General features: G+C 37.4%; 1 protein-coding gene across 4 annotated transcripts in view; it reads right to left on the bottom strand.

The window, feature by feature from the left end:
• The window catches only part of Ahi1 (Abelson helper integration site 1), a 148,055-nt gene that overhangs the window by 110,213 nt on the left and 19,721 nt on the right, over window positions 1-18,121 (bottom strand). For all 4 annotated transcript variants that reach the window (XR_008221238.1, XM_052751154.1, XM_052751153.1 and 1 more), the window contains exons 2-10: window positions 16,974-17,462; window positions 14,113-14,294; window positions 13,612-13,831; window positions 12,511-12,703; window positions 10,311-10,406; window positions 6,732-6,917; window positions 4,996-5,148; window positions 3,711-3,843; window positions 563-686 (exon numbers count right to left, since the gene is read on the bottom strand). Coding sequence is in view for 3 of the 4 variants with exons in the window: in XM_052751154.1 (XP_052607114.1) it covers window positions 563-686; window positions 3,711-3,843; window positions 4,996-5,148; window positions 6,732-6,917; window positions 10,311-10,406; window positions 12,511-12,703; window positions 13,612-13,831; window positions 14,113-14,294; window positions 16,974-17,314 (1,628 nt within the window). In the remaining variant the exon portion in view is untranslated. The remainder of the gene's footprint in view (window positions 1-562; window positions 687-3,710; window positions 3,844-4,995; window positions 5,149-6,731; window positions 6,918-10,310; window positions 10,407-12,510; window positions 12,704-13,611; window positions 13,832-14,112; window positions 14,295-16,973; window positions 17,463-18,121) is intronic.

Below are 18,121 nucleotides of genomic sequence, written 5' to 3'. Positions count from 1 at the left end.
TAGCCATGCCTGTAATCCCTGCACGTAGGAGGCAAACAAAGAAAGACTGCACATTTGAGGTCAGCCTGGGCTACAAGTAAGGCTGCGAAAAGAATTTAAAGAACCAGACAATAGATAAAACATTGTATTGTGATACATATTAAATTGAAAGGGGATAACTTAAGACTGACTTCATGAAAATGCAAATATTTAACAACCTATGAAGCTGTAAGGTGCTTAACTGAGTCATCTACTTGGTTTATGCCTACCTACTGAACACCAATGGATCCTACCCTACAATGAAGACAGAATCCTCAGTTACAGGATAGGACAAATCTCAAACACTTCTTGTAAGATATTAATTAGCAGCTTACATATAATCATTTTAAAACAGCAAGGGCCAGACATGATATACATTACACAAATAAAAGACAGTCAAGAGAACTGCTGTCAAGTTTTCCTGCTGTTTAATTGGTCAGTATGCATGATGTTCAGCTATGGTGGTGAGAGGCACAGCCGTCTCTTGATATTCTCTTAGCTCTAAACAACACACACAGTAAGTGCTTCTGTAATGTTTACTAACCTGGCCGTGCCATCAGATGATGAAGTGACGAGAAAGCGATCATCTTTCGACCAGTCCAGGTCGTAAATAATATTGAGATGGCCACACAGTTCTCTCATGAAACGTCCAGAAGGAATTTCATAGACTAACAAAAATATTTAGAAGTTAAATGTCTAGGAGATCTTTAATTCAACAAAAATATAAATACACAATTTAAGATAATTTAGAAAAAGTTAAGCACTATCTGTAAAATTAAAGTAAAAAATATTTGTAATATTAACACAATTTCAAAATATACTCAAGAACTGTTTTCATATGATCTCAAGAGTTTATATAAAGTTTTATATATATTAAATTTTGACAATTGCTTTAATCCCAAGAGTTTACAAGAAATTTTATATAAGTTAAATTTTGATAATATTCTTTAATATGCTATCAATTACTCATATTGCTAGAACCCCCAAAGAACTTTTGATAATCAATGTATTAGTAAAAAGTAAATAACATTTACATTGAAATTCACTTTAAATACTTTATAACTTAAGGTTTCATGAATAAGGTATTACTTTTCTCAAAAATCAATGAAATTCCAAAAATTTTTGGATGTAATGAGAAATGTAAACTATTGCATTGTCAGAAAGAAATTCTAATAGTAAAATGATAGAGAAAAATAATGGAATTAACAGCGAATGAGTTGAACAGACAAAGCAAGACATTTATTATTAGGGCGGATACTCAAGAAAACTGAAACTGAGCACTTAATACAGAACAGCGTCCAAGCCTCTACTGCCACCTAGTGGTGAAATCAACCACCCTTCGGACTACTAACCAGTTCAGAAATGAGGGAGCAAGATCAGGACTTTGGGAAATCTGTAGAAGGAAGAAGACTGGCAAGAGTTCTCAAAAGGTGTTACAGAACTCAGAATTAACCCTGCAAGGCTTGGGAGCGCTGGAGGAGCACTTACCTGAGAAAACGGCTGAACCTCAGTAAGAACATTGAGCTTTGTGTTGTCACAACTATCTAGTTCCTCTTTCCTTTACACTAAAGCAACCTTAAAAACAATGAACACCAGAAGCCTAGAAGCCACTCAGTGATGTAGAAGAGATATGAAGCGCCCTAAAAACTCCAATTCCAAAGCCTCCTTCCTATTTGATGACCTGCCATATCCAAAATAGGACCCAAGGCTTATTTACCATGGCTCTGTACAGGCTTCCTATAAACATCTGACTCGAGTGTGCACGCTGAAACAATCCGTAGCCCCATTAGTGCCATGGCTGTTTAAGAGGGCTACCAGCTGGGCATAAGCAGCAGCTCACTAAAGAACACAAAATCTCAAAACAAGCAGAAGCTGGAATGGGATGGCTATGGAGAACTATGGACAGCTTCACAATATTGCTGAGAATCAGGGTTCCCCACACATGGATGTAAAGGCTACGTGCACAACCCAGAAGAACCTGGAAGACTTTATCGTGTGTGGGTGACCTGAAGCAGCTCAGCACAAACAGGAAGGAAGGCTCGGGGACTTTTCAATTGTGTGCTGAAGCACTGGAAGAATATCCCAGAATAGTGCTCCCTGGTAAAGAGCAGCTCAGACCCATGCCAAGTATCAGCGCCAACTAGCTGACTGGGTACAGTCTGCAAAGGGTTGATGACACAGCAGAGAATAAACTCTTTGCAGAATCCGTCCAGGAGACTCACTCACTGCACAACCAGAGGCAGTAACAAATCTTAGGTGGCTGATGAGAGATTAACGGAAACAGAGCTCTACTGCACTACATTACTCACAGACCCCGTTTTCAACATAAAGTTATGACATAGCAAAAGGCAAACACTCAGGAAAGTATAGCTACACAGGAAGAAAACACAGTTAGCAGACACTGTCTGCACAAAAACTGAGGAAGCCCAGATCTGATCTTTCTTAACAAGATCTTTAAACCAATCACTATCAAGTATGGTCAAAGACTTAAAGAAAACCTAAAGGATTAAAGCTAAGAATGACTCCTCACCAAAAAAGAAAGCATCAGTGAACAAACAGAAATGCCAAGGAGGAGAGCAACAGAAGTGTGAGAGCTGGAAAGCTTGGTCACTGAGAGAAAGAATGAGGAGAACGGCCAACAACAGACCTGAACTGACAGAGGAGTCACTAACTGGATGACAGGTCACCTGAGTCTGTCCAGTTTAAGGACAGAAAGAGGATGAAGAAGAGTGAGTGAGTGTCGGAGATCCAATGGCTAACACTAAGTCTACAAAGACAGGGAAGGTGCAGTCCTCAGAGAAGAAAGAGAAAGGGAGGAATAATGAATGAATACTTCCAAACTTTATGAAAGACATTAATCTGCATTGAGTAAGCTGGGTGAATTCTCAGTCAGACATACTATAATCAAACAGTGCAAAGCCAGAGACATGATTCTTATTTTTTGAGATTTAAATAATAAATAGATAAATTTATAATTATTTAAGCACAGAATAACATTTAACAGAAAAATCTAAAGCATACAAATCACGAGTAATCCTTTCATTATGCAAAAGAGGATAATTACTATTAATATGTTGGAACATGTATCTCATGAATACCATGAACTGTGTGAAGCTAGGTTAAGTCCAATGTGGCCTAATAATCAGGACAGATGCCCATGAAGACCTGGCTTCTTCTAGTCAAGGAGAGTTAACATCATTACTGAGATAAAACAAATTACTAATCCAGAATAGCATAGTCCTGCTTTTAAAATCTCCCAAAGCTACAGAAAAACCATCATGGCCTTTCTGCTGACTTCTTACCACAATGGGATCTTTGAGGTACTGCAGGGTGACCTACTCCAATTCCAGCACACGACAAATAGCTGCATTTTCGTGATTCAGATCATTACAATTATCAACCAAAATCACAATGGACTGAAAGTTTCCCATGAGATTTATTATTCCGTCTTGTACTAAATGTGTATATTTAAAATAGGTAATGTTTACAAAAATCCACCAGTGTGTTAAAAATAACATCTTTCATTCGATCACTCTCATTCTGAATAGGTATTATATAATAACTGTCCCTTTATTTGAAGAAATCTGATTAATTTATTAGGGATTTCTTAAATTAAGATTTTCAGTTAATCTAAAAAGCCAGTATTGACCACACAGAATATAATTATGTTAAATAGGTAGCATTATTCTCACGTATGATCGGATATCCATCTCGGCTGGCACAGGCTGTTGCTAATATCCTTCCATTGTGGGAGAAATCAAGACAGAAACACCCTCGTTCTCCAGCATTTAGTGAGAAGAGGTGTTTGTTTGGGATACGACAAGCCTAAAAAGAATATATTAAAACTATATTAATTAGAAAATATTAAAATAAAATGACCTGATAATTTCCATTACCATACTTTCCCCCTAAAATTCTTTTATTAAAACACATAGGAAAAGAAACGTGTACATAAAATGATGAAAAACTACAGAATATAAATTTTTGAGTACAGAATTGGTTTTCTATAAAATAAATTTATGTCTAATTAACACTTAATTAATCTAAAACACAAAGAAAAAATAAGTATCTAATGCACCAGCACTATCATTGCTAAATTACTGCTTTTATATAGACACAGAAAAAATGTTTTTCACCTTCTTATTCCATGACAGCAGTCACTTTTCCTAAGGTCAGAAACATCTGAAAACTACAAATGCCACAGATGTCCTGGTTTAAATTCCGGATTTATGGATGGCCATTCTTGGTCGGCCTCTCCTAGAATACCCCTCCACTGTCGCTGTCTCTGACTTACCTGTGGTTCTGCTTTCTGAACCTTCAGTTATTTGTGGTCACTGTGCTCTGAAAATATTATGTGGGGAACTCCAGAAACAAGTGATTTATAAGTTTAAATGTGTGCCATTCAAAACAGTGTGTTGGAATTCTGCCATCCCCCACCCTACCCTGAATATGAATTATCTCTTTGCTCATTATAGCAGAGTTATATATTTTACTGGCCATTAGGACTTAGCGGTTGACTAGCTGTCAGACTGACTGTCATGATATTGCGGGGCTTGTGTTCAAGTGATCATTATGCTCACTAATAGTGACGCCAGGCATAAAAAGCAGTGCTGCCAGCCAATTCCAATACACCAAGCTGTAAAGCGCTTCCTTTGAGTGTAAAGATGAGAAGGCCTAGTTCCCGAGTTACTCAAGAGGATGAAGTCAGTACACACTGGGTCCTTCCTGTCTATCATGAACGCTGTACCTCACTACAAATGTCCTTAGACAGACCCATTACAAGAGCCCCATGAACAGTTATTATCGGCTGACAGTAAATCTTAACTACATATAGCTAGTAAAGATCATTCAGATGGTCAAGCCAAGCTGAAGGAAGTTTGAGCCAAGTACACCTTTCCTTCCTTCAGCGGCTTTTCTCAACTCTTTTGTCACAGCAGTGGGAAAATGAACAAATGCAAGCATCTTTAAGCAGCTCACCTGACCAGGCAGACGTTTCCACTTTACCACTTCCTTTGAATCCTCTAGTCCAGGTTCTGTGTCTACTGAACTTGTCTCACGGTGCCGCTCACAATACACTGGTGTACCTTTTTCCTCCTGAAGAGCCATCATAGAGCGGTAAGATGGCTTTATCTACACATGTGTGGAAAAATGAGAAAATGGACATCATGTTCACATGTTAAGCGTGCACAAACACACACAAGCTATGGTGCCCTTGTGGAGGTCAAGCTGTAGGAATCGGTTCACTCCTTCCTCCATGGAGGATCCTGTGGAGGTCATGAAGACTGTCAACAAGTTGTTTCTTATTCTTAACATATAATTGCTTTTAAAGTACTGAGACAGAGCCCAGTGTGGTGGTGCACACCTTTAATCCCAGCATTTGGGAGGCAGAGGCAGGTGGATCTCTGTGAGTTTGAGGTCACCCTGGTCTACAAAGTGAGTTCTAGGACAGCCAGAGCTACACAGTGAAACCCTGTCTTGAATAAAAACAAACAAACAAACAAGACTTCATAAAATTAAAATACTGAGACAAATGGTATGGAACCCTTTTTGAAACACAAGTCAGAAAAAAAATTTTTCAGTTGTATATTACTCCAAGTGAAATAAAAGCTATTTGAACTATTCTCCTATAATCACAAAGCTTTGAAAGTTTGTATAAAAATTAGTACAGTCCAATAGTAAAAATGGCTTTACTTCATTATTCTTATTACAGTATTTGTTTTAGTCTTTCAGACAGGGTCTCAAGTAGCTCAGGCTACCTCAAACATGCTATGTATTTGAAGTGGGCTTTGCATTCCATATTCCACTCCCTATGTGCTGGGATTACAGGCTTGTACCACATTCAGATGCATAAAACATCTTTTTATAGCCCTGTTCCCTTGGGTCTGCTTCTTCATAAACACCCACCTAGTACCATGCTTCTGATATAACATGATATTGCTGGCTTAAAAACAATCACAAAACTGATATCATAAAAAAAATCTAAAATTAAAAAAAATCTACCCTCTGATGGATTTTATTTAGACCAATGCAAGTCAATTGTGTGCTCAGAGCATATAAAACTAGCTATAGAACATACAACTCACCTGAAAGATTAATATAAAAAAAAGACAACAGCATAAGCTTTTCAATCTTAGGATCATTTAGAATGAGAACACTAAAAATGTTCATCTGTAGACAATAGCAGTAGAAATGTTATTTGCTGGTTATTTGAATGTCTCTAGTGTAAAATATGTAAATGAAGATCAGCAAGTAGAGGCCATGTCTGCTTTGGCTCACTACTAGTTAATGTAAATAAAGATGTCCTGGAACACATTAAGGTGTTCTTTATGTCTACGTGTCGCTACAGCTACTATCACACTACAAGGCTGAGTAGTTGTGACGCCTGGCTGCAAAGCCTAAAACAGTTTATTTATTACCCTTTAGAAGAAAATGTTTCCCAGTACCCACTTTTCATCCATTTATTTTTAACTACAAAATACAAAATTATGCCAAAACAGTTTTAACAGTGAAGTCTACTTCTTAAAACTTAAAAGTTCATCTAAGCTTCATTCAATTGTTATAGACTTAACGCATAGTCTTTGCAGGCATCTTTCTGTTACAAAAATCTGTTAAAATAATTCTGAGAGCTTAGATTTTAAATATGGAAAATACCTTAGGTCAACCTTAGTTTTAATAATAGAAGAGATACATTTATATATATACTATTAACTTACACAGTCTGGAACTTTCAGTCCCCGTACGGTTACGTACAATGTTGATGGATAACGATTTCTTGGACACTTGGACCACCATTCAAAAATCTCAACAACATTTGACTGGGATCGAGGCTTAGTAGGTGGGTAGTAGAGCTGAAGACGAAGTTTTGAATTGATGTTTGCATTTCCATTGGCTCCCAGGAGCTTAAAATAAGAATTTGTGTAAAATGTTATCTTTCCTGAGAACACACACATCCAATACAGCAATCACAAAGTCAGAGTCAGAAGCTCGGTTTTAAAAGACTAAAGGAACTCTTTAGATTTATAAAGAAAGAGACCAAGCTAGCAGGAGGCACTTTGAGGTCACTTTGAAAAGTGACTTTGAAGACATTTCCCAATAGTGTTCTTTTCAGTTGTACAACTAGGCAGATGCACTACAGTTGTACTAAAGCATTTACATCACTGAAGCGGATGTCACTTTACAGAAGAAGTCATCAGCAAACACGGGACTGAAACAACTATGATCACATTACTCAACACAAATGCTTTCTGCTTCCTGTCAGGATTTTTTCTCTAGCACTGTTGAAGATGAAGCCTACTGAGGCCTTGCGTGTGCTCTGCAAGCACTCTACTACTAAGATATGCCCTACCCATCCTTCCCCTTTCCATTTTGAAAATAAACTAGTCAGGCTGGTCTTGAAATCTGGAACTCAAGCAGGTTTTGAGCTTGTGAACCCCCTGCCTCAGCCTCCCTAGTGTCTAGAACTACAGAATTACATCAATACTTTCAGTGAATAAAATGGTATACACAAAATCATTTTAAGATATGTTAATTCAAACCATCCACTTTATTTTCCAGTATTTTAGTCCACCTTCTTTGAAAGGGCTATTTAGAAAGCCAATTAAACAAAACAAGATAAGCAGATAAATGGAAAGCCTTAGGAAAAACCTTAAAATCTCAGCAGTTTAAATTAAGGTTTCTTTTCCTGCACAATGACTAACTAGGAAACGTCCTTGTTAGCATGGTGTTTGTTGTGAACTTATGACTTGGAGTAGAAAGTTGGTGTTTCGGTGGCAGTTGTCGGAGTCTGCAGGTGACTAGAACCGGAAGTCCAGGCACTGAGTGTGGGGCACTTAGTAACTGCTACTGGCCACTGCAACTTCAATGAAAGGACAAAGAGCCAAGGAAGACTCAGTGTAGAACTGCCCCAAGGACCTAATGATGGGGACGCCCTACACTTGTGCTGTCACATGAGACTGTGAAGTCCTTCAGTGTGACTGGTGAGACCAAGGAAGTGAATTTTTAATCATATTTCATCTCAATTAATATGAGACAAACCTGCTACGTGTTACTTATGGTTATAAACCCATGAGCCTGGGCAGACAATCCGAGGAAAACTAAGAGACAGGAGGAGAGGTAAGAGATCTGGCAGGATGTTCTAAGCTGGAATGTCCGGTGAGTAATTGTATTCACAAATACGAAGAACAAAAGTGGGTTTAAGAAGAGTGAATTACAGAAGAATCTGTAGATTGGATTACAGTAAAGAGGTGGGGACCAAAACTGAAGGAACAGAATAAACAGGCACCCAAGGAGGTTGCCAAGAAAGCAGATGCAGCAGGGATTTCAAGGGAATAATGTATTAAGTGCATATACGTTTGACAAAATAACAGATGAAGAGTGTTATCTATCAGTTGGCAGACAGAAAACATCAGTGTTGGTTGGGTTGGAGAAGTTTTAGCGGCAGAGATACAATCTGGACTGTGGCATCTTCAAGATGCATCAACAAGGAAGCACACAGGGCCAAGCGCAGTGTATTTCCCTACAGCTTTGGGAAAGGCTGGAGAGGCCATGAGTATCTAAGCGTAGGGACTGATGCTGTGCCGAGGGGAAAGAACAGTTTCGAGCTGAGTAAAAACATCCAGGCTTTAGTATTAGTTTTCCACACTCTGCAGAGGCCTTTGATTATCTCCCAAAGCAGTCAGTGACTTTAAGGAGTTCCCCAGCTCCCAAATCACACTTTAAATAATTCCTTTACTATTCTCTAGACAGTATAGTTTATACTAGCATGTTGCTTAGCCAAGTAAACAGCTCATGCTAAGAACTCCATAATGAGCATGTCATTATGATTATGAATTGTATAATGTAGAGCTCTAATACAAAGGCTTCACTTTTATATGGCTCAAAACAGTCACAAAAACATTCCAGAAGAACTGAAAGTACTCGAGACCAAAAGTATAACTGAAAATTAACATACGGTTTAATGGACCATTACAAAAGTTGAACGTTCCTGAATTCAACAGCACAAATAGTGAGGCATTTACTTTCTTACTTGTTTCATGCCATTTTCTCAACGTTTAACTTTATCTCAATCACTTTCCACTCTTTTTAGTAAATTGTTCAGTAGATATTTACCCCTTTTGTATGCCTGTATGTGCTGGGAGGCAGTGAGCTTGAGAAAATCCAAGGGAATTATGTAATAAAATTAATACAAACATATATATATATATATATATATATATATATATATATATAAAATAACATGCAGCATATACAAAATAAAAACTAAAATTGCTCAAAGAATTAATCCAACAGAAAATACTGGTAACTTTGTGAAGCTTACAGTACAATGAAGGAAAAGACACACAGTCTTACAAATGGGAAACACAAAGACTCCATTTCCCTTTATAGGGTCAGGAATAGACTCAAGAACTCATTTCTTCTAACAATGGTTCAATATGGATGACTTAAAATCCACATAATATTTAAAAGCAAAAAATAAAATGTTCTGACATCTATTGTGTTCTAATTGTAGTTTATGGCTCATATACATAAACTGAACACAAGATGGCAGGAACGTATGCGTCTTTGAGTATAATATCCTCAGGGTCAAGAAATATAAATGGTACACACTGGGCAATCAGTAAGTACTTCAGAGTCTTTTTGGTTTGTTGAGACAGGGTTTCTCTGTGCAGCCCTGGCTGTCCTGGAACTCACTCTGTAGACCACACTGGCCTCAAACTCACAGAGATCTGCCTGCCTTTGCCTCCCAAATGCTGTGATTAAAGGTGTGTGCCACCATGCTCCACTTTTTAAAAAAGTTTTATTTTATGTACATTGGTGTTTGACCTGCATGCATGTCTGTGTGAGAGTGTTGGATCCTCTGGAACAGAAGTTACAAACAGTTGTGAGCTGTCATGAGGGTGCTGGGAATTGAACCCAGATCCTCTGAAAAAGCAGCCAGTACTCTTAACCACTAAGCCATCTCGCCAACCCTATTTTAGACTCTTTTTTTTTTTTTTTTTTTTTTTTTGGTTTTTCGAGACAGGGTTTCTCTGTGTAGCTTTGCGCCTTTCCTGGAACTCACTTGGTAGTCCAGGCTGGCCTCGAACTCACAGAGATCCGCCTGGCTCTGCCTCCCGAGTGCTGGGATTAAAGGCGTGCGCCACCACCGCCCGGCCCTATTTTAGACTCTTAATAAGCCTTACTAAGACTTGAGTTAACAACTCTTTGAGACCAAAATGACTTAGTGAAAAAAAAAACCAATCAACTTTGGAAGACATTATTTTAAATGTATTTAAAAACATATGAAAACATACCTTAAGAAATGCCCAGGCAATTTTCCGAAAGCCACATTCTTGGTTTTTAACTTCAGTGTTATTTTTAATTTCATCCATGCTTAAAAAGTCAAGAATCTGTAAATATATTTTAAAAATTATTTCACAGAATACTAGATTGTCTAAGTTTAATATTCTCTATTGACACAGTATCATCTAGATATTTAAAATGTCCACCTTATAAGGAATAAAAAATATTTCTCATTTACTTACTTTCAAGTTAACTTACCCAACTACTGAGGGTTCATTTGTGATATTAATAAATCCTTTTATTAGGATTTATTTCAAAGCATTAACTACCTCAGATATAATAACTGTACCAGTTAACCCAGTTTTGATTCCTACATATTGTATAAAATACTGAAATGTCACATTTTTAACTCATAAATATACATGGTTGTGTCTTTTTAAAATTACCTCAAATATATTCTAGACACAAATAAACATAGCATAAAATTCTCAAGCTTTGGGGTTGGGGATTTAGCTCAGTGGTAGAGCGCTTGCCTAGCAAGCACAAGGCCCTGGGTTCAGTCCTCAGCTCCGGAAAATAAAAAAATAAAATAAAAATAAAAAAAAAATTCTCAAGTTTTGATCATTTCCTAGGTATCAGAAGACGTGGGTGTCTTCTTTTTTAATTTAATGCTTATTTTAAAAATTTGGGATCCTATTTCTGAATCCTTATTTAGCTAGGTTCCTGAAGTTAGGAATTTCCCTTTGGATATGCTATTATTACACCTCTCAAGGTTTCTTCCCTATCTCCATTCTGCCTGGATATTAAAGATCAAGGACATGTAGGCAATCTGCCATAGGCAGTACTCCAGGTACTTACTTGTTTGAGGATATCACTTTGAACTTAATAAATCTGATTTTTTTTAAAAAAAAGCTCAGTTGGGATAACAGATCTTTCTAGAAGACTGTTTGGGGATCCCCCTGTCTCTCTGTCCTCCATTGCTGTGACTAGAGACACATACCACCGTGCTTCACTTTTGAGTGGATCTTGGGAGTTGAACTCGTATTCATGCTTGTACAGCAGCACTTTACACACTGACCCATCCCCTCACCCCAGCATTTGTTTTATGCAAATGTAACTTTTTTTTTTGTGCATTCTTAAGTACATGTACGCATGGAACTACAAATGCAATACATGCTATTTTGTAAACAATTTTCACACAGAATGAAATGGATATCTATTTTTATGTCAATATATAAACATGAATGTCATTTTGGCTACCTAACTGATCTGTATATATTTTAGTCTCTTAAAGTAATTATAAAAAACACAGCAAAAAGTAGCAAATGGTAAGATTTTATGAAAGTTTCTTGAGATACATTGTATCATTTTAAAATGCATAGCTTTATATAAATTGCACATAACAGAGTCACAGAGGCATCAAAAACAACTCTGTAAAATGAATCATTAGCTCGGGTCCCTCCAAGCTTCTTGTTCCCATCTTAAAATTCTCCAGCTTGGTTATACTGAAGGAGAAGCTCTCTCTACTTCCCTTTCGTTATGGGAAGAGAACACAAGCTAGAAAAAAGTAATGTGACACTTCTGTGTGATTGTGAGAAACAAATTACCTATACAGACAGCTGGAAAAACTGTAGGAAGGTCGCTGTACTTTCCCGATATCCTTCCCAGTTAAGAACCAAGTTAGAATAAGTCAGCTCAAAGTCCGCCTATTCCACAGAGCGTTCTGATTGCTCTGCCCTTCCACTTCTTATCTAAGAAGTTCTTCGCATTTCTGTTAAGCGTTACACTGTATTTGCTAACTGATCTGTATAGGCTTATCCTCTTTTCCAGGTTATATGCTTATAATTAGGTAGTCGGATACAGTTAATGACTTTGCTGTTGTTGTGAGATGGATTCACAATGGAGAACTACAGTCAAATGGATACATTTGTGACTTTAGTTCATAATCATTGGGCTGATGTAAAGATTAAACGACATTCTAGAACAGACCAAATGACTTAACTCCTAGCACTGGGAAGAGGTTAGCAAATATGCCGTTTCTATTTCTATTTCTAAACAGACTTCTCACTGGCATTCACACAGCAGACTGCAACAATAAATTCCAGGTATTAAAGTCTTACACTAGTACATTGTAAAACTATTAAAATCAATAACTTACATTTGTATGATTAAATATTTACTGAAATTTAATTTTCTTTCTTTAATTCATACCTCAAAGAACAGGATGACTTTTGGACAATCATCAAAATCTCGAAGCAAATAGGGAAAATTTTCATTAAATATAATTTGTTCTTCCCACTCTGGAAGTCTTGATTTTAACTTTTTAAAGTCATATGGTTGAGTCATGATAGGAAGAATATAGTCCACATTGTCTTTTTCATAATAAGATGAAACAGGACGTTCACTGTTCAAAGACAAAGTTTCCATTACTACAAATCAGCACATCTTTTAGAGGAATACAAAAAAATACATCCCCCATAAAAGAAGCAGAAATAATAGCTATAATGGCACAAAAGAAAAAATAATGTTCTTTAACCTCTAAAAATTATAATTTTTATTAAAAAATCAAAAGTAATGGTGTCTTACTATGAACTTGTATTACATTTTATTTCTTTGGGTTACATAATTTATTATAAACATAGCAAATAAACAGTATGAATAATCTTTAATGTACAGAGCTAAAATATAGCAACTACTTCAGAAGTTTAAATGAGTTCATGATAAAATTCATAAGAAATGCAAATAAAACTGTAAGAAGAACTCTTTTGCACTGTCCTATCTTCTTTGTGTATATTAACACAACTAATTAAGTGGATGTGTTCATTTCTGTAATAATTTTAATGCTTTCCTCCCAATATCCTTTCAAGCAAATACTTATTTTGAATTAGTAAAACCAGTATAATGATTTATTACTGTTTTCTAAACCTAGACTTTCAAACATGTATTCTCTCTAGAAATAACCTTCGGGAAAAATGTACTCAAGACACATTTGCAGCTCCTCAGCTCTACATAACACATTAATTTCAAAGGAAAAGTAGGAGGTTCAAGATTAGTACACTTACAATATTTACAATGCAAATGTATGACCTAATTAGTAACCTTGATAGACTGTCCACTCAAGATAGATGCATTTCCCCCATTTCTTCTGTAAAGCCTACTGATCAAGATGAGGAACACCTACAACTATAAGCCTGTTCTCTAACACCAACCCACAGCTCTATGCCTGTTAATGTTCAACCATAAAGGGCAGCAAAGAGGATTTCTACTGCAGACAGTTTCAACTTAAAGGTGGTATAATTTTTAAAAAATTACCTATCATCTTTCTTGACATACTGACCGGTATGTTCATCAACCACATGAATTTTTACCATGGGGTGAGAAATCATGAAATCTGATTTAAGCCGATCAGTTCGGTGAATGTAAACTCCCATGACAAGATCATCATCAAGCAAACATTTGGGATAAATTGGGCTGTCTCGGCTTGTTATTTCATGGACACCATCACCGTTCATCTCTTCATTATCAACTGAAACTAAAGCAGGGAAGAGAAATCAGTACTATAATTCTTCTCACAGTGAGGTTTACATAGAATTAATCTTACTTTCAACACTTAAATTAAGTCAGGAACTATAGACTCATCATATAGACCCACAGTCATTAAAAAATGAACACCTGACTCCACATGAACTAAAATACACCAAGCAGTGTATCTTGACTTATTTTAAATTATATCCCTCAGTTTTCAGAACAAAGTTTCTAGAGTCAAGCCACCCCACAAAGGCACATAATTTTCATTTAACTTGGATAACAAACCCGCTTTGGTCTTCTTTTTGGTCTTTTTGGGTTTGGGTTTTTTCTTCTCTGGTACACTGTTATCTGCATTCTGTTCTGTTGAACATTTTTCCTCATCATGGTGAGATCCTGAAGTAACAGTTTCAAGGGGACATTCTTTCTTTTCTTCACCTTCAACTGTATTATCACAGACATCTGATGTACTGCAAGTATAACCCAAGAAGGAGCCATTAAAATGTATTATTTTATAATTATTACTCATGGTATAACAGAGTGAATGGAAAATAGAAGCAAGAATGATGTATCATTTTCCTTTCAAAACTAGCACTATTTGATATTTTCTTATATAACGAAATTGCTGTCAAACCAAGAATCACAGATAATACTTTATACCTGATGAAGAGCTACAAATCTTGGGAGCCAACTTAAACAAAACTATAAACTCCACAGAATACTCTGAGCACTAAGCAGGCTCAGGTATGAGGACCACAATTCAGAGGCAAATTGTGATGCTGTCTAAAAACAAGTGAGCAAAGGGAAAAGAAAACACTCTTTTATGATTATGGACCTGTATTATACAGAATTTCAAAGCATCCTCACCCTGGCGAAGACTGAAGGATTAATGAATACATTTCTAAATAACTCAAAAGGCAAAAGAAAATTTCAAAGTTTGTTCTTAGGAAACTTCAGTCTTACAACTTTTGATTTCCAGTAAAAGCTCATTGCTTCTGTTTTCTAGAGGCTGGTATATGACTCTATTTTTCAGAAGTCTTGATTAAAATAAAGTTTGCACCCCATGCAAACATCAAGAGGTAGCAGCCAGGAACAGAAATTGGCCTATTAGAGTTTGTTCATAATTTATGAAGTAAAAAATATGCCTTTAAATAATGAAAAATTAACTTCCAACATACTCAGTTATCTTTTGAAAAAGAGCACTGGGAAATAAAAAGATCAGACAAATACTTCCTAGTAGTTATTTCCGAAAGCTATGCTATTTTATCAGTCACAAAATACTCCTATTACAGGACAGCTACATTGGTATGCCACCACCATATACAGCATAGTTTGCATTTAAACTTCATAAACTGGCTCTCTTCTCTAGTGAGAATGTCTTTCCATTTCCACACTGATGTGATAATGACTTATAGTACACTATGGACAGCAGCCTGTATAATGTTCCCGCTGGTCTTTGCTTCTTCGTGGTCAATTCTTTCGAGATTCCCCTTCTCTAGGAGTAGCTGCTGGGCGTCATTACCCAGTTCCAACAGGATATGGGAAAATGGATGCTATTTTTTAAAGGTTCACTTCTGTCTTGCTATTACTCTGTTGGAACCTTGGTCTGGGGAAGAAGCAGCCGCCTGGGTGAGTTCACAATGCACTGATCCAGGTGGCAAAGAACTTGTATTTCTGAAAGCCAGCCAGGACCTGAGACCTACCTATAGCCTCACAGTCATGCACAGATCTAGTTCTTCTGAGGCATCAGAATACTAAGAAGAACTGGACATCACTTGTTACATCTTCCCCTGTCAAGGCATCAGCCTGGCTAGCATCCCAATTGAAGCTTAGGAGAGCCTGTAAAGTCAGAGGTGCCCAGTAAGTGACTCTCGGGTCTTCTGAACACAGCAGCTGGGAGACAACAAATACCCCCAATGCCTGCTGTAGTAAGGTGCTGTGTTCTGGGGGTAATCTGTGCCAACAGATAGCTAATTCTTACAGTACAACAAATGCCCCCAATGCCTGCTGTAGTAAGGTGCTGTGTTCTGGGGGTAATCTGTGCCAACAGACAGCTAATTCTTACAGTACAACAAATGCCCCCAATGCCTGCTGTAGTAAGGTGCTGTGTTCTGGGGTAATCTGTGCCAAGAGACAGCTAATTCTCACAGTACAACAAATGCCCCCAATGCCTGCTGTAGCAGGTGCTGTGTTCTGGGGGTAATCTGTGCCAACAGATAGCTAATTCTTACAGGACCATATCCTTGAAGCACTGGTCATCGAGACCATGGCATTTCTTTTTAGCTGAGAGCTTAAGGGCAAATTACCTAGACTGCCAAAGGCTAGTCACATAAAGACTGATACATAACCAGCCAGATGTAAGCTGTTTATGAAAATGAGGACTGCAGGGGAAAATGGATTATGCCACTTGGAAGATATTTCTAAATCTCACTGCTTCTTATAAAGAGAGAATTTATAAATGTGAATAGTCTCAGAAACACTTACCATATATATAGGAATATATGTATAAGCATCATACATAAAATTAGACTAAAATATTAAATTGCCAATAGTTATTACTTTTGATAATTGTTCTACAATGAACAAATCTTGGATGATAAGGAGGAAAAAAATCTATATTGCATATCCAACTCCAAAATGGAAATGAGCGAGAGAGCGAGAGCGTGTGTAGGGGCTTTCTGAGACAGGGTCATGGTGCTCCGGTGGGCCTCAAACCCACTATGCAATGCAGGCTGGCCTTGATCTCCAGATCCCCCTGCCTTGGTGCCCATGTGCTGGGATTACGTGCATGAATCACCATGCTTAGCAGGTCCATCATTTCAAAAGCAGGCATAAGCAGGTAAATGTGGACAGTTTGGAGATAGACTGTTAATGTTCTGGCTCAGCCTTTTCTGGGGCTTACCCCAATCAGACTCTTAGAAAAACGGGATAATGCCATGACTGTCCCTCACAGGGCCATGGAAAAGATTCAGTCAGTGAATTCTTGTAAAGCTCCTAGCACATGGCCAAGTCCTGCCTGATGGTTCACAATTAGCACCTCAGTGGGAATGTTTCCAAACACAGCACCAACTTTCTTCATTAAATGACATTTTTTTTCACTCAGAACCGGAAGATACTAGTGTGTGTTTCTTTGTGGCAATGGGACGTACCTCGGTTCCGGTTTGGGTGGGCCCGGGACTTTCTTCTTCTTCTTCTTCCGTTTCTCGCTGCCCAGTTTGTCGTCATGCAGCAGAGTATCTGAAGGGAAGTAAGTCAGCTGCTCTCTCAGCTTCTTCCGTATCTTCTTCTTAATCTCCTTCGCCATCTCCTCAGCTACCTGGTGCTGATAGGCTTCCATCAGATCTTCCTTCCCGGAATTCCCTTCCGGTTCAGCCTTCTCTCTTCCATCACTTCCATCATCCTCCGCCTGTGACTTGTCTGCATCTTTCTGCTGGGCACAATCCACCTTCTCTGGAGTTTCTTCTTCCATGTCGTGTGTGGTCTGGCTCATTTTATCTGGCTTTTCTTGCTTGCCTTCCTCTACACTACCATAGTCCTCAGGGTCGGCAGCTGCTGGTCACGTGCTCCTCAGCGCTCTAGGGTAGCAGTGTTAGTGTGAGTTCCTTAGATATCCTGAAGAATGCTCTTAAGATTGCAAGCTAGGAAAAGAAAACATAACGAGAAATGTTCCGTTCAGCATAGTTTAAGTGCTTAGAGGTAAAAATAAAGATTGTGACCAACACTATTGAGACAATTAGGTTTTTTTTTTGATAGAATACTTCTCTAGAGCATCTGATGAGCACTCTCAATTTCTATTTGTAGATTTAGATGAGAAATCTCTAAAAGTGATTTCAGATTAACTGAGTTAGTTAATATTGATAATAGTACTTAAGGACTTTACAGAAATAAATTAATCGTTGCTATTTTCTTATTGGTAGAGTGATCCAAATTTTAATTTGGCTAAGATATGTTTGAGAAAACTCATCAAACAACTATGGAGTATAAAACATTTCAAGTTTCCCAAGGAAAAAAACACATGGGTTATTAATCTTGCCTCATAATTATACTCTCAAGTCAAGACTACACAGAAAGGTCATCCTGCATTTTTTCCAACTATATCACTGACGTGCTAAATATTAACTAGCAATTCAAGTGGCAAATCAATAAACACATACCTCTTTGTCAAATTTATTTAAGAGAATTTTTAATAAAAAACAGCAAAGGGCTAAAATTCATAAAGGAATGTTACCAGTTAGAAAGTAAGTTAGAGAAATTCTCTTAAGAATTTAAAAATAAAGAAGATTACATTCATATTCAG

The sequence above is a fragment of the Peromyscus californicus genome, unplaced genomic scaffold, assembly GCF_007827085.1.
Source record: "Peromyscus californicus insignis strain IS unplaced genomic scaffold, ASM782708v3 Scaffold_22__1_contigs__length_63687245, whole genome shotgun sequence".
Classification (NCBI taxonomy): domain Eukaryota; kingdom Metazoa; phylum Chordata; class Mammalia; order Rodentia; family Cricetidae; genus Peromyscus; species Peromyscus californicus.
The sequence above is the reverse complement of the archived record's forward strand: the minus strand, read 5'-3'. Positions and strand labels throughout refer to the sequence as shown.